General features: G+C 36.8%; 2 protein-coding genes across 5 annotated transcripts in view; one reads left to right on the forward strand and one right to left on the reverse strand.

Annotated features, from left to right (window-relative positions):
* Positions 1 to 1,250: 1,250 nt before the first annotated feature.
* Positions 1,251 to 10,174, forward strand: LOC107669737 (phosphatidylinositol transfer protein alpha isoform-like). Its single transcript, XM_016462114.1, has 12 exons — positions 1,251 to 1,439; positions 2,704 to 2,734; positions 4,851 to 4,999; positions 5,146 to 5,237; positions 5,394 to 5,401; positions 5,787 to 5,861; positions 6,206 to 6,289; positions 6,366 to 6,443; positions 7,310 to 7,420; positions 7,630 to 7,752; positions 9,035 to 9,100; positions 9,272 to 10,174. The coding sequence occupies exons 1-11, from the start codon at positions 1,423 to 1,425 to the stop codon at positions 9,080 to 9,082; spliced, it is 816 nt and encodes a 271-aa protein (XP_016317600.1). The 5' UTR covers positions 1,251 to 1,422; the 3' UTR covers positions 9,083 to 9,100; positions 9,272 to 10,174.
* Positions 10,175 to 11,279: 1,105 nt separating this feature from the next.
* Positions 11,280 to 20,829, reverse strand: part of LOC107669736 (ARF GTPase-activating protein GIT1-like) — a 24,004-nt gene continuing 14,454 nt past the window's right edge. For 2 of the 4 annotated variants that reach the window (XM_016462111.1, XM_016462110.1), the window contains 10 exons: positions 20,691 to 20,802; positions 20,397 to 20,524; positions 18,912 to 19,064; positions 18,015 to 18,290; positions 16,050 to 16,127; positions 15,879 to 15,958; positions 15,121 to 15,285; positions 14,926 to 14,989; positions 14,701 to 14,838; positions 11,280 to 13,628 (listed from right to left, as the gene is read on the reverse strand). In XM_016462111.1, coding sequence (XP_016317597.1) covers positions 13,551 to 13,628; positions 14,701 to 14,838; positions 14,926 to 14,989; positions 15,121 to 15,285; positions 15,879 to 15,958; positions 16,050 to 16,127; positions 18,015 to 18,290; positions 18,912 to 19,064; positions 20,397 to 20,524; positions 20,691 to 20,802 — 1,272 coding nt within the window. In that variant the 3' untranslated portion in view covers positions 11,280 to 13,550. Of the gene's footprint in view, positions 13,767 to 14,700; positions 14,839 to 14,925; positions 14,990 to 15,120; positions 15,286 to 15,878; positions 15,959 to 16,049; positions 16,128 to 18,014; positions 18,291 to 18,911; positions 19,065 to 20,396; positions 20,525 to 20,690; positions 20,803 to 20,829 lie in introns of all 4 variants that reach the window. The other 2 variants (XM_016462112.1, XM_016462113.1) reach the window with 2 other exon arrangements.

Raw genomic sequence — 20,829 nt, forward strand, 5'->3', positions numbered from 1 at the left:
GCCGATCCGGTGATCCACAGCGCAAATTTGTTGTATTTCCTCAGCGACCAGCACGGATCAGCTCCAGGCATGACGAAGCAGATATCGTCCTCTTTTGGAAGACCAAACAAAGTAGTTTCGCTTTCACAACGAATCACACAGCGACTTCACGACATGGCGGTGGCAACTACAATACTACAGCGAGAATAAAAGTTACGCCTTCTTTCTTTGCGTGAAGATTTGGGCGGCGTTATGCAAATCTTCCCACATAGTGACGTAGACATGTGGGGGCGTGTTAGAACGAGCCGTTTTAGGTAGGCGTGGCTGACTTAACTTTTATAAAGAATATCTCTTTGGATTTGAGACTTTAGTCTTTGCAACTTTACAGATCTTCTTTATGCACCAAGAGCTTGTAACACTCCAAAGAGAAAGGAAAAATTGAAATCGCATCCTATGACCCCTTTAAGATTATGAACTGCTTTTGAAGATCAGCAAATAGTACAGTAGATGGCACCGTGAGTTCATCTGAAGATTTTCTGAGAATTCATCTGCAGTTTCAGTAAGTGTTGGAAGATTGGCCAACCTTTTGCGCTGTTACTTTTAGTCAATATATATAATATACTTATGTTGTAATTTAAACAGGTATTTCTATAAAATGACACCAGACTGTCAGAAAATGAAGAGGATGGAACCAAGGATATAACTTGAGGGTGTATATACTGTATATATAATATCATGTTGTACAAGGGTGAAATATTTCAAGCTGAGAGAGTGAGAGAGAGAAACATGCAACTAAATACGCTCCCAGAAATATTCTGTTTCAGTAACTGAATAGGCTGCAAACTAATACGATTTCTGTTTATAAATTGCGAATTAATATTGTATCCACTATATTAAGACTAATACAGAAGATGAGTAGAACTACAGAGATACACACGTGCTGAACATAAATTTACGTGGAATGGAGAAAGACTAGCTATCTGTGGTCGTCATACTGACTGGAAAGTCAGGTCTAGGACAGGACATGCTTAGATTTAAATACAAAAACACCTTCACACCCAAATCCCTCCTGTTGTAGTCTTATCCTAAATTTAAAACCAGCGGAACAAGAACATCTACCTGACATCCATGTGGACGCACACTCAGTTCTGTAAACCTGTGCTGTTTGAGCGTGTTAAATATCTGGCCAGGGTGTGGCGCAAGGTTCTATGTGCGGCTCTTGACCAATCAGATTCGCTCCTGCTCCGGTTCTCAAGGTTGTGGGTGTGGTTGCCGTGACGACGCGGCGCTCCTGGCGACATCTTTCAGGAAATGAATTTAAAGAAATGAGAAATACAGGAACTTGAACTGCAACGAGTCACGGCGGGTTGGACCGAAGAGTCGAAGAATAAACTCTCTTTAAGTTAGTTTGAATGTTGGGCACGCGGAGCGGAAGGAGATAACATGTTGATAAAGGAATTGTAAGTATTTTAGTATGATTTCACTGCGCTGAAGTTTTGATCCCGCGCTGAACTTGACTTACGGGCTCGTGTTTGGTCACTTTCACCGGCTGCTGCTTAATAAAGTGGATTTATGTTGATTTTTGACTAATGAATTATGGATGTTTTTTTCGCTGTGTTAATTAGGTTATGTCAAATAATCTAAAATGTAATCTATAGTCCTGTTTCGGATTATATTATTTATATTCCAGGCAATCCACACCAGCAGTTATAATGAGTCATCAGTTTATTTGCTTTACAAAGAGAAAGAAAAGGGTGTACCTCTTTTGAAGTTACAAAACTGCTGAAGTTACAAACTGCAGGTAACGTTAGTATGAATGTGATTGTCACATGTTACCGTTTCGCCGGTCCCGCGTCATAATGCACCGTTGTGTACGTCAGACCGCACTTTGAGACTTCTGTGCTGTAGTATACATATTAAGTGATTAAATAAAAAGTCCTATTATGACATTAATGTTCATATAACAAGCAAGCTGAATTCTACCTGAGCTAAATGAGCTGTAAAATATTACATTAGACGTCGCTATGTTTACGTTATGATGTCATTACTGCCATAATGGCTTTTTAATCATACTTGATGTTAACTGAATATGGTGATAAAGAACTTTTAATTCGACAAGATTTCCAACGTCATGGAAAACCTGAGAATTATCAGGGGATTTAAAAAAACCAGGAGGGGTTACATTGTGAGAAATAATCCTGGTTTTAAAAGATTAGTATGCTTTTGTTCACTTTTTTGGTTAACTTTTTATTTTGTGGCGTTTGGTTGTAATAACATTTTCTGCAGATTCAATTATTTTCAGTATGCAGAAATCTACCTTTTTGTTAGCTTTGGTTTGTGACCAGATATTTTACATATATATATATATATATATATATATATATATATATATAATGTATATGTATCTTATTCAAATTTGAGACCACTCAATACAGAGTAAACTCATTATGAAACAATATTATCAGAACATTGCTGTTTCATGATCACAAAGGTCAGGTTACTGAATAAAGCAACACCAGTTTTTAAAAACTAAAGTGCTCTGTTATTTATAAGATTAAGATTATTAGTGCAATTGTCTTCAGACGGTGAAAACAGGGCTTGTTGGCATTCCTAGAGGATACCAAGTTGTCAAGGAATTCAATGTGATTGAATGAATGAAAAGAGTTCAAAGGTTGCCTCATGTTATTTTTGCTGACTCAATGGCCTTTCTCTTTTGTTTTTCAGTCGAATCGTCCTGCCCATTTCTGTTGAAGAGGTATGTGCTTTTTACAGGTGTTTCTTTATGGGTTATATTTATTTTTAAAAATCCATTTTAGTCTAGTCATAATTTGAAAAGTCCATCTTGAGGCTCATGGATATATCGTTGGCAGAATTCTTCCGTTACTCCGGGTTTCCAGACTCCGCCCAGTTTCTTCTGTTGGGCCAGACAGTTTAGACCAGGGGTGTCCAACCCTGCTCCTGGAGAGCTACCATCCTGCAGATTTCAGCTCTAACCCCAATCAAACACACCTGAACCAGCTAATCAAGGTGTTCAGGGTTGCTTGATAATTACAGACAGGTGTGCTGGAGCAGGGTTGGAAGTAAAGTCTGCAGGACGGTAGCTCTCCAGGAGCAGGGTTGGACACCCCTGGTTTAGACATTGAAATGATTAATTGAAACAAATAGTCTGAGGTTTGTGGGAAAGTGGCCTAGTTAACTGCTGGCCTGTATATAGCAGACAAGGACAGACTGTAATTAATTGTAACCTGAGACCGAGCTTATCAGACTTTATCAATGTACCATCTTTGCTCCAGCTTACTTGGCAAAGGTTGAATTTGTTTTGTCCCTGTCATTTCTTGCCCTCCCTGTTGTAGTATTTGTTGATGTAGTCTGGTGTGTTTTTACCCTGCATATTTGGATGTCTTGTTCTGTATCTGTTGTGTTTGAATAAGAAATCATTTTTGAAGAAGTCAAATGTTTTTGTCTAAACGGCAGTAAAGGTTTGACGTGTAGTTGCATTCCTTTCTGTTCACCTGCGCAAAAGACCATATAATACCGACTGACAGAGAATTGAGACCCAACCAGCTGAAACAGGAAGCACCTAAAGGATGTTACATTCTGGAAGCTGGTTTTGTAGATATACCGAGTGTAGATGTGGTCAGAGGTGCAGTCTTCATCACTCATTTCTGTATGAGAGTCAGTAATTTACACTGGTTTAATGATAATAAGTATAATTACGAGAAAATTCACTGCACAATATTTCAGTAGCTTAATATCAGCTATTCGCTGATATTTGAGTTTCTTTTAATCGGTATAATCGATGTTAGATATTTAATTGTGCATGTTTGTTTTTTCTATTTTTCTATTTAGCTTACCAATGCTATCATCTAACTCTCACTTAAAGTTAAACTTTACAAACTATTAATTTTATAACACTGTTAAATCTTTAACAAATCTCAAAATTAATATCCATTTTTTTCATACTGTGCATTATAATGTTGTGATGCCTCAATTCACTTGTAACATTAATGATTTAGTTGTTTTAATCTATTTAGACACAAATAGTAGCCTATAAATTTTAACATTTGCCGTTTATCAATTATTAGTCATCATGTAAAAATAATTATCGACTATAAACAGAACTTCAGTTTTTCATACTGTACATTATAATTTGAAGGTCTAAATTAATATGTAGTATTTAAAATTGATTGTTTAGTGTTTTATTTATTTATGTCAAAATTGTATGGATTTTTAACATTAACGGTTTTACGTCATAACATTACTTAAAATTAGGGCTGCACAATAAATCGCATGCGATATTTAATGCGCATCTTGTCAGTAAAGCCGTTCTGTAATCAGCGGTAAATCTCCATCACGTGCCGGCTTTCACATGGAGAAGCATTTACTACACAGAGTTAAATATCGCATGCGATTTATCGTGCAGCCCTACTTAAAATTATCGGTTTATTTTCGCGGTGAGAATTTGAATAAAATGTTTCAAATTTGTATCCAAAGTCTCCAAAACTGCTAAAATATTTTTCTACTCCTGCTGTTTATAGTATTGGGCAGAAGCTGGGCAGAGTTGGAGAACTAGAGATGCACAAATTTCCTAGAAGCATTAGATGTCAGTTTCCCTCTTTTCTATCATCCGATTATAGGTTTTGAACACTTTCTCTATAATTTTGTCCGTTTGTTTATGGCACACCAGCCTGTATATGGCTATTTGTCTATGTAGATGTTGAATCAGCTCTCAGCACTGTATGCAGCTATGTCATGCAAATGCACTTGGCAGAATGCATTCACTTTCAGTGTGTTTTTGTTTGTCATTTAGAGGTGTTATACTGTAATTTCCATATGACCAAGTGAAGTTAACATTATTCTCTCATCCGCAGTACCAGGTGGGTCAGCTGTACTCGGTAGCAGAGGCCAGTAAGAATGAGACGGGTGGTGGAGAAGGGGTGGAGGTCCTGCAAAACGAGCCCTACGAGAAAGAGACTGGAGAGAAAGGACAGTACACACACAAGATCTACCACTTGCAGAGGTAATAAGAATCATTAATTATTAATTACTCAGTACTGCAGTCGTAGGGCCATGGTATTATAATTTTTTGTAAGGGCCATCTCATGTGCTGTCTTAAAACATAGTCTGTATCTGACAGATATGTCTATATCTCTCTGTCTTATGCAGTAAAGTGCCAACTTTTGTACGATTACTGGCCCCTTCATCTGCCCTGAGTATCCATGAGAAGGCCTGGAATGCTTATCCTTACTGTCGCACAGGTACCAGCCACAACAGCACAGCTTTACTGAATATATTACAGCAACTGTACATTCATACATGACTGATCTATTAAACACAGAGCTCATAGGATGATGAAATTCACAGCTGTGTTTTTCCTATTTTTCATGTGCTCACTACATCATTCATCACTCCAGTTCTTACGGTGAGTTTATGAGACACCTGTGTGTAAATAAAACTTATATTTATATTACTATTAATAATAATATTAATAATCAGCATTTTATGCTTCTATATCAGGTTTTATTCTTATATATACAATGCCTTGTTTTGGAAGTCCAAGGCTGCAGTGTTAAATCAGTGTTCAAAATACATGTGTGCTGCTTATTTTTGTGGAAACGTAAATTTTTTCAGAGTTCTTTGATGGAGAGAACATTTAAAAAATAGCATTAATTTAAAATAGAAATCCTTTGTAACATTATAAATGTCTTTACTGTGACTTTTGATCAATTTAACTAATTAAATTTAAAATTTAAAGAGACCCCAGATTTTGTCTGTGTATCAAATGTGTGTTGTGTGTGTATTTATAGAATGAGTACATGAAGGACAATTTTCTAGTTATGATTGAGACATGGCACAAGCCTGACCTCGGTGAACAGGACAATGTGAGTAGACAGCCAATGTTATGCAGATAGATGCACAGCATAATTTAATATGCTAAAAACTGCTCCACAATAAGCAAAAAATTGAATATTGAATTGCAAGAAGCTGTGAGAATCTTGATCTTGTAAACTAACCATGACCTTCTGTTTTTTTTTTTTTTTTTTTTTTTTTTTTTTAAGGCCCAATGTTATGCAGATAGATGCACAGCATAATTTAATATGCTAAAAACTGCTCCACAATAAGCAAAAAATTGAATATTGAATTGCAAGAAGCTGTGAGAATCTTGATCTTGTAAACTAACCATGACCTTCTGTTTTTTTTTTTTGTTTTTTGTTTTTTTTTTAAGGTCCATAAGCTTGACCCCGAACAGTGGAAGAAGGTTGAGGTGGTACACATTGACATTGCTGACAGGTCTCAGGTGGACACTAAGGTAAGGAAAACTGAGGTTTTACTTTAGATGTATGATCAGACTTTGAGACATGCTGACATTTTGATCATCTTCACAGGACTACAAACCAGACGAGGATCCAGCCACATTTAAATCACAGAAGACTGGTAGAGGGCCATTAGGACCTGACTGGAAGGTGTGTATGGTTTCATGCAGTGTTCATTTCGTTGACGAATAATTTTCGTCAATGACATTTTTTTCACTGACGACAACGAGACGATAACGAACTAAAACTCCTTTTGAATGACCAAAAATGGAGGTTAGATGCGTATTGCGTACATATGAACCAGCGGGACATAAGCTAACATACACTTGCTGCACGTCGCATAAAACATTAAAAAATGTCAATATGTGGGAGTAAGAGAAGAGCAGAAATATAGATAAATCTGACGATGCAAGAGAGAACTCAATTCGGTCCGGTTTTCTGAGCGCAGACACTGAAGCATACACACAGAAAGCGCGTCTCACAGCGCGCGAGTACTCTTTCGCATGAACGGCGCATTACAGAAAATGATATTGAATTGTCTGTTTTGACGAGTATTCACATAAACACAGTTGATTACGTCTTAAGTGAGTGTAAACAGTAGGAAGAACGTGTATCAGTACACAGTGTTGGGGAGTAACTAGTTACATGTAACGGAATTACGTAATTTAATTACAAAATAAAAGTAATTGTAATCAGTTACAGTTACTAAGAAAAAATGTGTAATTAAATTACAGTTACTTATGAAAATGTTAAGGATTACAAAGGGGGTTACATCTGATTTTTTTCCACACACACTCCCACATACAGATTTAATTGAGTTATTTCATAAGTTGCAGTGACTGCTCTAAAATATGAAACACCAATGTTTCAGAAGTTTATAACATGCTTATCCGATAGGGTTTATGTATATGCTTTATTTTTTTTAAGATTATCTGTTTTTCACTGGTTTCATTAATTGTTTTTAGATAAATATTTCTAGTCATTTTTTTTATCACATTTGTTCCTGTGTATTGCAGAAAGAACTTCCTCAGAAGAAGGACTGCCCTCATATGTGTGCCTATAAACTAGTCACTGTCAAGTTCAAGTGGTTTGGCTTGCAGAATAAAGTGGAGAACTTCATTCACAAGGTATAAATCTGTAAAATACCTCATGCTGTGTTCAGTGTGACTCACTTTTATATCAACAGAATGTCCGTTCTAACATCATAGAGGTGTGGCTTAGAAAGATAAACAGTTAGTGTTTGTTCAGTTTATTAGAGGGTTTGGTGTTTGTGTGTTTATTAGTCTGATTTTAATGTGGTGACTCATGAAACATTGTTTGTTTGGTTTTACTTCAGCAAGAGAAGCGTCTGTTCACCAGCTTCCACAGGCAGCTCTTCTGCTGGTTAGACCGATGGATCCATCTGACCATGGAGGACATCCGCCGCATGGAGGAGGAGACACAGAAAGAACTCGATAATGTGAGTTCAGCAACGTTTTTAAACTCATTGAACACGGTAAAGAACACAGTTTACCAAAATGATCTATAATGGTCACAGTTTTTAAAATAAGATGCAGTACAGGCTTATCGGGAACTAAAACTAATATAAATTGTTTTTCACTGCAAAAAATGCTTTTTTGTTTTCGGCCCAGATATCTAAACATTCTTAAATCAAGAAGGATTTTCTAGACAAGTAAACATTTTTTTTCTGAAAATTCTAATTTGAAAAGTCAAAATTGAGTTTTTGCTTAGAACAAGCAAAATAATCTGCCAATGGGGTAAGCAACATAACCTTATTTCAAACAGAAAACAAGATTATTTTGCTTGTTTCAAGCAAAAACTCACTTAATTTTGACTTGTTTTTTTCTGAAAGCATTTTTTGCAGTGTTGTTAATTGAAATAAAGCTGAAATAAATGAAAAATATTCTATGAAAAACTTAAAACTTTTGTATTACTATATTAATAGAAAAAACGAATAAATTACCAAATTAGTGCAACTTAAAAACTTAAATGAAAACTGAAAATATAGAAGCTACTAAAATAACACTGATGCACTGAAGATCCTTGTTAATGATGCTATTCAACATTGGTCAGAGGAGATATTTAATCTGTATTTAATTTAAAGCTGCAGTCCGTAACTTTTTTGTGTTTAAAATTTATATAATAAACGAGTACACCATGAATCCATTTTCCAAACCGTGTTTTTGGCTTGTCCTGAATCACTACGGTACACCTATAATAAGTGTTTATATTCGGACTATTTTATTTTAGACGGGTAGGTACCGCTGCGGAGTAGCCCGGTACCTGCGTGATTCGTCATAGACATAAACAGAGAGAAGTAGCTCCGGCTACAATGTTCTGCTGCAAGACGCACGCAGTTCTGTTTATTAACCGCTAGAGCGCCAAAAATTGCGTACTGCAGCTTTAAGGATTCACCAATATTAAAGTTTTGTCTGATACCGATAAGATGATAATTATTTTAATGTTGTGAATAATAATTCATCAATAGAAGATATTAGAATTTATACGGTTTGTGCCTAAATAAATTCAAACACTTAACTAAAATCAATCAATATGAGTGCTACAAGTGAATTTAAGCGGTATTGTGTAATGAAAAATAATATTAATTTTGAATTTTGCTAAAGATTACATTTAACAGTTTTAAGTTAATACAGTAGTAAAAGTAAAATGAGCATGCATAATTATTCCAATATTAATAATCCAATATTGACAAGTCTGAAATGGTCTTTTTTCTACTATAGATGCGAGAGAAGGATCCAGTGAAAGGGATGTCTGCCGCAGATGAATGAGATGCTGCAGCTGATACTGTGAGTACAGCTCAACTGATGCTTTGTTTAAAATAACAGCTAAGAAGTTAATTTAATTATTATATATAAACTTTATTTTAATTATTATTTTCTTTATATGTTTTTCTTTATATTATTTTCTTTCTTTATTTTTATGTTATTTAAATTTTTTTTTCATATTTGTATTTTCAGATGTTGTGTCCTAGTATTGGAAGATGTCTCTACTGCAGTATGATGGGCTGCTCTCTCTCTTCACTCCAGTAGTTTTTCTCTTATCTTCACATCTGCACCCAGGACATCCCATCCAGAGGTGTTTCTTACACTAATAAAGAGCAACATGTTTTTTCAGCCCTTGTTTCTGCCCTGTCTAACTTTTATTTTGAAAGTGTTTCATAAATATGTTTACCAACCTTTTTTTTTCTTTTTTTAATTTGACCGACATCAGCACAGTTCAAATAACCCCTCACTACCTGTATCACCAGCATGTTAACATGTTTACATTTTTCTCTAACAGATGTTTCCATCCTTGATGTATTTGCTGCAGGTGTTATTTTCTATTTGTACAAGATGAAGCTGCCTCATGACAAATCACCATGAGTTTATGGTATTAGCGGGTTGCAGCTGACCCATTGTTACTCATAAGCCACTTTTCTCAGGACTTTTTGTAGATCTGAAAGGACTAAATTCTACTAATGTGGTAATGCCAGGTTTACAGTCATGACGTAACAAACTTAGTTTAGTTCAGTTGAATTTCCACACAGGATCTAGGGCGTTAAATATCATGTCATGTTGGGTTATAGATGTATTAGCACATGTTTTGGGCTATGCATTGTGCCTCTGTCATACGAGGTTTAATTGTGAACTGTATTCAGACATTTAAATGGTATTCTGCTGTTCTGTTCCACTTTCTCCTTAAGACTCTGTGTGTTTATTGGTCTCGGATACAGTGTATTACTCGTTTCATAATTATGCCTCATGACCTGATAATGACATTTAAAAGAATTTATATTAATGTCTGTAGTGTGTATTCATTCAGTGGTCTTTGTGGTCTGCAGAGATATTGAGAACTCATTTAGTAAATACAAAGTCTTTGCATTTTTTTCTCTCACATGGATAGGTTTTTGGTAAACAGATTTTGGGGTTTACTTAGGGGTTATTGTGTATTTATGTCCAGCTTCCAGCATTCGTTTAATAACTATTATGGGTTGATTGACAGCTTATATTTACCAATTTTCAAGTTACAAACTACATTTTCATGCAATCTTTGCTATTTCATGATGGTTTACCTTGATTACATTAGTAGATCTTTAATGAACTATTTAACATTCTTACAGCATTTACAAAGTGATGAGGCAGCAAGCACAAGAATATATGTATTTTTATGCATGGGGGGAGGGGAAGAAAAATGCTTCAGCAGTCTAAACTAAACTCCACCAGCTAGGTGTACTTGGAAGTCTGCAAGTAATTCAAAATGTAATCTAGTTGCCTAGCCAATACTAGTTGGATAAGGAACGGTGAACGTATAATGAAAGTTCTTTGCGAAAGTAGTTAGCAGGGTTGCCAGATCTGTGTAACAAAACCAGCCAAATAACGAATTAAGTAACCCATATACCAAAACTCAAAATATTCCACTCCCATCCCTAGTATACATATTTTAGTCACCGTTATGCATTACACAAAATTCGAACTTCAAAATCACTGTCGTAATCATAAGCACAGTCTGATTCATTTCTAAGACTGACAGGTGGTTCTTTTCTTTGTTGTCATGGAGTGGTAACGTTCTGAACTATTTGAAAAACTAGGCTTCCTAAAAGAAGTCTAACTGTTTTATAACTGGTAGAATGTGAACTGGTCAGAGTAAAATATTTCAATTTCAATACAATAATGTGTTGGTAAACCTTTAAACGGAAAAAAAATCTACCCAGTTCCCGCGGCCTTGTCAACCCTGGTACTTAAATATTTGTCAGTTGGTCCAGACTCCAGACTGATCGTTTCTGCAAACGCTGAACTAAACCACAACCATAAACTGAGGCTTTTTTTTGCGTAACTCCTGTTTGTCTTTTGAATCTTGTTCTCTATTTGTGTTTTTCTGCATTTCATTTCTGTACATGCAATTAATTTGTTAGCATTTTTGGTAAACACCCTGTAAAACACCACCATCGCCACAATTAAAATGCCTAACAAAGAACTCCTCACAGAAGACAAGGAACTTTTTCTTTTATTTATTACAAATGTACAGCTTATGAGTCTTTATGACGCTTTAAATGATTTTGCTTAGTCTTTTATTTCATTTCTATATTGTACAGGTAGCCTCTGCTAAACAAATTTCTCCCATCAGTTAATCTCTCATGTAAGAACCACGTCATAAAGAACAGTCATAACAAGAATAGTGCAGACAGTATGACTGATCACGGAAGTGTGTTTGTGCATTAATCGATTTAAAAATAATTTCACCGGTGCATTATGTGAGTAATGTATGCATCTGCAGCAAGATGGCTGGGAAAAATCTAGACTACTCTGAAAGGAATCAGATTTAGAGTTGGACATATAGTGAGTGTGCAATGACATCCTTTCTCAGAATGCTCTCTGAATTTAGTGCTTATTAAATAATGGCCCAAACTATTTCTCCCAAGTCATCACCACAGTAAACCATCCTGACATATTTAGTGTAAAATGAAGAATCTGGGGAAAAATTTTAAGCATACACTGCTTTACTCACCATGTGCTTCTATAGTGTGGAAGAGCCAGACGCCAGTCACATGATTACTGATTAAAGTCAGTCTAGCAGATGTGCAAAGGCAATGATCAAGAGATTTTCAGACAATCTGTTTTGACACGTTTTCAGGGGACGCTAACATTATCCCATTCCCCAAGTTAAAGAAACAAAAGGCAAGAATGAAAAAATGGCTTAACTTAAAAGGCTGGTGGGTAAAACCGATATGGAAAACAACAGGACGTTTAAGGCGTCTAAAATGCAAAGTAACTGTACAACAAATACTTGGTTTGATCGTGCTCACACACACAGATTTTCATCTTCATGTGCGTACATACTGGAAGCTCCCGTTCAACTCCTCTGCCATGAACATCAACATAGCGAGGGACTGGTTTCCCACAATTCTCAACAAGTGACCCAGACCACCTCTACGGAATGTGACTTCACTGGTCCTGATGCAGCAGATGGACATCCTCACCGACGTGACGCGTTTTCCCTGTGACTGTATGTGAAATGTTAGTGATGAGAACATTGATAGTGGTCATCTTCAACCATCAACATTCACAGGCTCGTAGCTTATAAAACATAAGGATCTTCTTACATTAATAACCATTAACTACACATATACTCGATAAAAAAAAAACATGAATTATAAAGAACAAAGAAATCAAATATTCTCAAAAGGAAAACAAACAACCACACACACACACACAAAAAAACCACCTGGTCCTGAAGTGAAAACTCCACCAAACTGACAAAAAATAAAGGCCATTCGATTATGTGCAGAAAGTGAACATGTAGTCCTAAAGTGATGGTTTTGTCCTAACCTAATAAGCTAAAGACAATGTGATGATTGTGCACATTTGCATTGTTCTGATACCAAAACCCACTAACGGAGGGATTGAGATGAGATGAACCTTTTCTGTACATCAACCCCGACCGCTGTCTTTGTGCTCGAAGATGGAAAAAAGAGGGATCCGTAACTGTAGTGTCATCACTCCCCTCTGCTCCTTTGGCTAGTGTTCAACGCACTTCGACAAAAAATAAAAAATGTAGTATACATAGTAAAACACTGTGTGAGTGAGCCAGTGCTTCTACCACTGGAGGACGGGAGTGTTCTGGTTAGTTTTCACAGGTTATGGTTCACCCCTGTTAATGTTCGCAAAGCTCTGTGTGATTTCCACCGAAACTAAATGAAACAAAAATCAAAAGAAGACATCAATAATTGTAACAATAATACGAAACTTAAGTCATAATCATTCAAATAACTCCAGTGTTGTTGTTTAAAGTCAGTACATTTGTCCCAAGAGAAAGAGGCCAATGGAGCGGCACTTAAAAACACAAAATCAATCGAAAGACAGAGAGAGAGGAAAAACTGAAAATAAGCGATTTAGGAGGAAGGTTTCTGGTTCTCTGATGGTTAGGAGTGCTTGTGTGTTTCACAAAGAAAACCAAAAAGTAGCCACCCATGCGCTAGCAGACCATCAGCACTGAATTGTGGGTCTGCCTGTGTAGTGTTGTTATATTTAGATGTGTAAATGAAAGAAGATCCTCCTGAAATACTGAAATGAGAGAAGAAAAGGAGTGTAAGGAAAAGCAGGCCTCTCCATTCGGCTTCTCCCAAACATCTCTGCGTCCGGTTGGCCGCAGCTGGATTCTTTTCCCATCTTCATCTAGCTGACCAACGATTCCCAGCCATCAGTTTTTGCTCTTTTCTCCGGTTTCTCAGTCTCTGCCCCTGCCCGGTGTGCCGGAGGGTCACTGTTTTTTCTCTCGGGTGGTGATGGTGACCAGCTGCTTGGCAGCTTTGGCGATGTCGTAGGCGCACTGGATGACCTGCTGGGTGAGGAGCTGGTAGTCCACCGTACTGGCCGACGAGTCAGAGGGTGCCGCTTTACGACACTCCACCTGCAGGCGGGACGCACTGGCCGCCAGGAGCTTCAAGGAAGAACGTACTGCATCTAGCGCTGGTCTCTGAGAGAAGCAAACAGAGCAGAGAGATTTAGTACGTCTGGCTGGATTTCCTGAGGCGAAGTATTACAATATGACGCATTTATTTACCTTGGGAAACAGCGAGGCCATTTCTGTCACAGCTAAGTGGATTTTCTCTGAGCATGGCACAAAACTGCAACCAAAGAGATTTCTTTCAATTTTTTTTTTCCGGAAGATCTGTTTCAACTCTCCATAATAGTATGTTTCTATTAAGTGTAGCAAAATGACTTTGCATTCAGCTTGAGGGGTAACAGTCTGTCATACCTGTCGTGTTTAAACTCCTGTGCAGCTCTCAGGAGCTCCTGGATGTTCTTGGTGACCTGCTCGGTTTTGAGGATGACGTCCTCTGTGCAGGGCAGCGTGGGGTCCGGCTCACCCTCTGTGTCTTCCACATCCCCCCTGCTGTCCTCCTCACTGCTGCGGCCCACACTGCACGTTTATTAAAAGTACAACAAAAACACTGAATAAATGAATAATTATAGATAATTATAAAATAAAAGATTTATTTTTGTTACTGTGAAATAAAAAATCATTCATAATATGCAAATATATATTATTTTTATAACATTACTTGTTTTTCAGAAGACAAATATATTACTCCTGTCCAGTAAAAAAATCTAACATTAAAATGACAATATTATTATTATACAAATTAATATTAAATATTATGATTACACAAATTTACATATCAATATGTAAATCAACGTTAAAATGTATTGAAATGTAATAATTCATCAAATTAATTATATTATTATATTCATATATTAAAAGTACAACAATAGCACTACAACAGCAATATTTCTCTTCTTAATTTCTTAACACAGTACACAAGTTTATTTTTCGTTTTTATTACTCTTATTACAAATGAATTGCTGAAAACCTCTGAAAAAGACTGAACCTGGTGTGCTTGGATGACCTGCTGGGTGAGGAGCTGGTAGTCCACCGTACTGGCCGACGAGTCAGAGGGTGCCGCTTTACGACACTCCACCTGCAGGCGGGACGCACTGGCCGCCAGGAGCTTCAAGGAAGAACGTACTGCATCTAGCGCTGGTCTCTGAGAGAAGCAAACAGAGCAGAGAGATTTAGTACGTCTGGCTGGATTTCCTGAGGCGAAGTATTACAATATGACGCATTTATTTACCTTGGGAAACAGCGAGGCCATTTCTGTCACAGCTAAGTGGATTTTCTCTGAGCATGGCACAAAACTGCAACCAAAGAGATTTCTTTCAATTTTTTTTTTCCGGAAGATCTGTTTCAACTCTCCATAATAGTATGTTTCTATTAAGTGTAGCAAAATGACTTTGCATTCAGCTTGAGGGGTAACAGTCTGTCATACCTGTCGTGTTTAAACTCCTGTGCAGCTCTCAGGAGCTCCTGGATGTTCTTGGTGACCTGCTCGGTTTTGAGGATGACGTCCTCTGTGCAGGGCAGCGTGGGGTCCGGCTCACCCTCTGTGTCTTCCACATCCCCCCTGCTGTCCTCCTCACTGCTGCGGCCCACACTACCACGCAACATTATAACAAATTTTTTTTTAAAAACACACACATGAACACACACAAGCACGCATACTAAAAACACTCAAATTTCCATGCTCAAAGAAAGAAATTTATTGCCAGTTATAAGTTATTACAAATAATTAAAAAATAAGACAAATATGTTTTTTTTTCTATTCTAACAATAATATTTATTATAATAACTATTAGTTATTTAGTTAATTAGTTAAAAATAAACTATTATATTGCATATGATATGGTATAATGGTATTTTTAGAAGACAAATATATCACTATTGTAATATTAATATTGTAATATCCTGTACTGTATGTGGAATATTTTTTATTAAGAGTACTAAAAATAGTTTTATTAAAAGTACAAAAAAACACAATAAAAGAATAATTCGAATTAATTATATAAATATTTATTTTTTTACTGTGAATAAAAAAAGATTCATAATAACATAAAAAATATTATTCTTAACACAGTACACAAGTTTATTTTTCGTTTTTATTACTCTTATTACAAATGAATTGCTGAAAACCTCTGAAAAAGACTCTGAACCTGGTGTGCTTTGTTTTTAACGGTAGCTTGCACTCACCCGAGGGAGACGTCGTACGTTTGAGAGTTGTCATAATCACTATCAGGTCCGCTCCAATATTTCTCTCCCGCTTTTGGAGGCTGGACAAGACAAACATGCGCAGAAGTCTGTTACACATCACAGTCTGTAACTCACATGTCAGTGTAGATATGAATGGAAAGAGGCACTCACATTATATCGGCCGTCAGTGGAGGCTGACAGGTGCGGCCCTCCATAGGGGGTGGGACCCATAGGAGCGCCCTTTCGCACCTGAACATGAGCAGAATGAGATTAACAGGAGGAGAAAAGCTGACAGACAGTCAGCAGGCAGAGGATGGAAAGGAGAGAAGCAGCTTTGATAGTCATTTCTGCACAGGACTGTTAGATGTAAGAACATTTGCGGCAAAACTGCTATACTGACGACTGTAATTCAGTTAGACACAAGTAACTTAGTGTAGAGGTTTTCGATATTGCAGAACAGCAAGATTCTACATTAAGCTCAAAAGCAAAACTGAATTAACAATGCAATAACATCTACTTCTCTAAACTAATGAAAACACTAAAAATAGACACGCACAGTTAATAAAACAGGCACAACGGTGCATCCCAAATACATTACCCACAACTAATAAAACAAAATAAGTCTATACTACACTGTCAGCAATGACCCCAAAAATGGGATATTGCATAATCAAAATGGCGTTTTTGCATAATTGCAAAAGCAATTAAAGCAAATCAAAACAAGGCATTCAAAAGACATTAAAATACATCCTACAGATCTATGAATATCCACAAACAGAGGACGATTTCTCATTTCAGCGCTGTCTGGTGAAACACAACAAATCACTGCACACTACAAGAAATCATTAAGCGTTTGATGTGTGCCATGCAGATCAACTCGTTTGAGTTTACTAATCAGGCAACCATCAATCAGTTTTCTACACATTCCAGACATGTCACATTGCACAAGACAAGCATATCTCTCAAAGAGATCCTCTCTTGGCATATCAACCATTTCAAGAACGATACAATGCAATTCATGCCACTTCTATCTTCCTATGCTAAATAACTTGTGTCTCAAACTGTATTGAGCTGCCTTGCTACGCAACATGTTTAAGCATTAGAGGCAAACCTGGTATTAACATGCATTCTGGGTGAGCCAGAGACAGATTGTGATCAGGTTTTGTTCAGAGGGTCTATGATTTTGTGATAATATGAACCACATTAAATAAATAAAGTCTGCATGGTGATAAAGCTAAAGAATTTTAAAAAGTATAATAAAAATAAAGAATGATAAATAAGTAAAAAACATTTAAAACTTACAAAATAAAATTTCTGCTTGTTAATAAAGTTAAAAAGTAAATAAATAAATAATGTTGCATGTCAATAAATGTAATTTAAGAAAAAAAGTGAAAATGAAAAATAAAACAAAAATGCTAACAATTTTGGAAGTAGTTTATGATAAAGAAAAATAAATAAAAAAAATTAAATACATATATGATACATTTTTTAATCTTCCAAAATTAAATTTCTGTACATTGACAAAATTACTGAAAATTTGGGAGTAGTTTGTGAGGAAGCCAAAGAATTTAAAAAGTAAATAATAATAATAATAATAATAATGCTCCCTCAAAATTAAATTTCTGCACGGTGATAGCTAATAAAAAAATACTCCCTCAAAATTACATTTGTGCATGTTAATAGCTAATTAAAAAAATAAAAAATAATACATTTATGTAAAAAAGAAAAGTAACGTTAAAAAAAGAACCAGAAATAAAAATGCAAATAAATTTCGGAGTAATTTGTGAATTTACGTAGGTATACTTAAGATATTCACAAACAGCACAGTCCACTTATGATCAAATCATTGATACCAGGTGTATAAGAGACCCACGATGCTCAAAAATGCTGTCAATTTGGGCAGCACACTGAGTTTTTAGACAGCCAACGTCTAGAAAAAGAGAGGTGTTATCAGGGTAGGAAGTGCTCCTGTTTGGCCATAAGGTGGCGGTAGAGAGCAGTGAGTAAGAGTGGAAGCACGTGCTCCAGGCAGCAGCAGCACACCAGTGTGGGCTCAGGTAAGCAGAGGGAGAAAGAGAGCCCAACAGGAAAAGGAAGTTTAAAAAGATCAGGCCGGCCACTAATGCTCAAACTTACGGGGCTGAGAGGCTGCAGGCGGCCCGTCAGGGGGTCCAGGGCTGGGGTGAGAGCTTTAGGGGTGGTCCCCACGGGCTCATACATAGAGAAGGCTTGTCTATCCCGGCGGAGGGGGGCAGACGAGGGTGTGTTTAGGCTGGAGTCTCCACCTACCCCTCCGCCCGTACCCCTTACCCCACCAAGCCACAGCCCTGAGCCACCACCCCCGGTCAGAGAGCCCCTGGCCCCAGCCTGGGCCCCCCGCAGCGCGCGGTTCTCCGTCTGCATCCGCGTGATCTACAGGGATGGAGGGGCATCACCGGGAGTCACACACACACATACACAAACACAAGGACCAAAGAAAAAACAACAGTTGCAGTGTGGACGGTTACGTCATGCCGGGGCTGATAAAATGGGGTTGGCCTGATGGACAGGAAGTTTAAGGTTTTCTGAACAAGGAAGGGCTTCATTCTCAGTGGGAAGAGCATGGTATAAGATATATACATTTTTATTTAAAAGTATGGGGTCAGAAATTTTTTAAGTAATTAATACATTTATTTAGTAACTGCTGAAAATTTCCTTTTGTCATTACAGAAATAAATTTAAATATATTCAAACACAAAACAGTTATTTTACATTGTAATAATATTTGACCATATATTTTTTTTATAGTTTTACTGTATTTTTGATCAAATGAATGCAGCCTTGATGAGCATAAGAGACTTCTTTTTAAAAATATTACCGACCCCAAACATTTGAGCAGTAGTGTATAATAACACTGTTCTGCTCTGTTCGATGGTTTGGGATCAGTATGTGTAATGGTGAGCTGTAGTTTACGGCAGCATTTCATTTCTATCTGTGTGAAACTGTAATCATTTTAAAACAAAGACACAGTTTTAATCCAGTGGGTGGGCATACCTCCTTCTGAAGCCTCCGCAGCTCCTCACTCAGGTTGTTGTTGACCTTCATGAGCTGCTGAACTTTGGCCTCTGAGGAGGCCAGTGCTTTCTTCACCTCCAGATACTCCTGTAGTGTGATGGGCCCATCTGACAGGTCCGACGAGTCCATGCTCTGATTGACACAACACAAACCACAAATCAAATCACAACACACTGTTAATGAACAAACAGTAAAGGGTAACAGGTTTGAAGAGAGAGCTTTTTTCCTAAACGATATGCACAATTACGTATTTCTTTAATTTATTGTAGTATTTACGATACTGTTCAAAAGTTTGGGGTCAGGAAGATTTTTGTTTTTTTTGAAAGAAATGAATATTTTTATTCAGCAAGTATGAATTAAATATATCAAAATGACAAAACAGAAAAACTATTTTAAATAAATGCTGCTCTTTTAAACTTTCTTTTCATCAAGACTGGAGTAATGGTTGCTAAAAATTCAGTTTGCCATAACAGAAAAAATGACATTAAAATATATTACAATAGAAAACAGTTATTTTAAACTGTAATATTATTATATTAATATATATATATATATGTAATATTATTAATATATTAATTTTTTTGACTTCTTAAAAAAAAACAAAAAAACTTTTGAACAGTAGACTTATATTTAATAAGTCAAAAGATCCCACTTCAAATCTATAATATATCCTCAAATATCAAAGTGTTTTTTTTGCCCGTTTATCATTTCACATTCAAAAACAGTATGTTCAATCTCTTAGAAAACTAACAGCACAAGTGATGATTTTAGGTATCACTGATGCCTATATGCATATATAAACCTACCATTAATATGGAGATTTTACATAACATTATTATAAAGCATATTGAATAGATAACATAAAATTATATTTTCATACAAAAACCACAAAAAGTAGCTATTTTAAGATAAAAATGAATAACCGTACAATATAACCAACAGTAGTGCTACTGGAGAAGGTTTTAAACCCCACATTCCCCAATGGGGTTTACTTTGTGCTCTACTACACTCAGCCATGTCACTTACTGTTTGTGGACTGAGCATGCTCAGACACAGCATCCTGTCTTCAGCTGCAGAACAATAGCTTCACTGATCACAGCCTTGAAAAAGGGGATGATGTCATTCTGCAAATATGAGGCAGGGCTGCAGCTTCTGCTGCTCTTCCAGCGGTGCATGCTGGGACATGACAACACTGGATTCTGTATTACTGAAAATACTAATTTGCTGGTCTGGCAAAACCAAGATCAACATTTACCAAGGCCTAACCTACAGCACAAGAAATTAAAAATCTTATCTGAGCTTGTTTCTCCAAAGGTTTTAAGATGCTCCTCAACTTAAGTAGATTCATTATTAAAGGGGTCATATGATGCTTTGGACATCTAGATGGATGAACACAAATCTTCAACTTTCAATCTTTTCCTCAGGTAAACACCCAGTAAGCGGGTAAGGGTTTGATGAGCTCACCTTGGCCCGGTTATTGCGCTGGGTGTTGTTGTTATTCTGTGCAGTTAGCTCACTGTCTGTGTCTTCATCAGACGCTACGCTGTCATAATCGTGCTGGTCATCGTCCTCCTGACTCAGATCCAGCGGGTCTGAAAAACAATAACCACAAAAACAAAAGATAACATCATTAATATGAGGAGCCACTGAGAGAGTGAGAAACTACACTGGCTTAGCTATATCCATCTTTACTGAAGCTGTGTTATTGATATTCACCTAAAATCTCAAAGTTAGAGAACTGCAATGTCGGAGTCTCACCTGTGGGGCTTGTCAAGCCCTTTCCATGCTGCCGTCGCTTGGCATCACTGAGAATGTCGATAATAAGGGTGGCAAATTCTCGTGCGTTAAAGCGAGCCAATTTCTGCCGCCCCTAGAAATGACAAAAAAATAAAATTAT

The sequence above is a fragment of the Sinocyclocheilus anshuiensis genome, unplaced genomic scaffold, assembly GCF_001515605.1.
Source record: "Sinocyclocheilus anshuiensis isolate Anshui unplaced genomic scaffold, SAMN03320099.WGS_v1.1 scaffold684, whole genome shotgun sequence".
Classification (NCBI taxonomy): domain Eukaryota; kingdom Metazoa; phylum Chordata; class Actinopteri; order Cypriniformes; family Cyprinidae; genus Sinocyclocheilus; species Sinocyclocheilus anshuiensis.

What these genes read in the sequence shown, in the direction of transcription:
- LOC107669737 (XM_016462114.1), top strand. An exon ending in AAGATCTACCACTTGCAGAG is followed by an intron (nt 5,000 to 5,145) that starts GTAATAAGAATC and finishes TGTCTTATGCAG; the next exon opens with TAAAGTGCCAACTTTTGTAC. An exon ending in TGGAGAACTTCATTCACAAG is followed by an intron (nt 7,421 to 7,629) that starts GTATAAATCTGT and finishes GTTTTACTTCAG; the next exon opens with CAAGAGAAGCGTCTGTTCAC.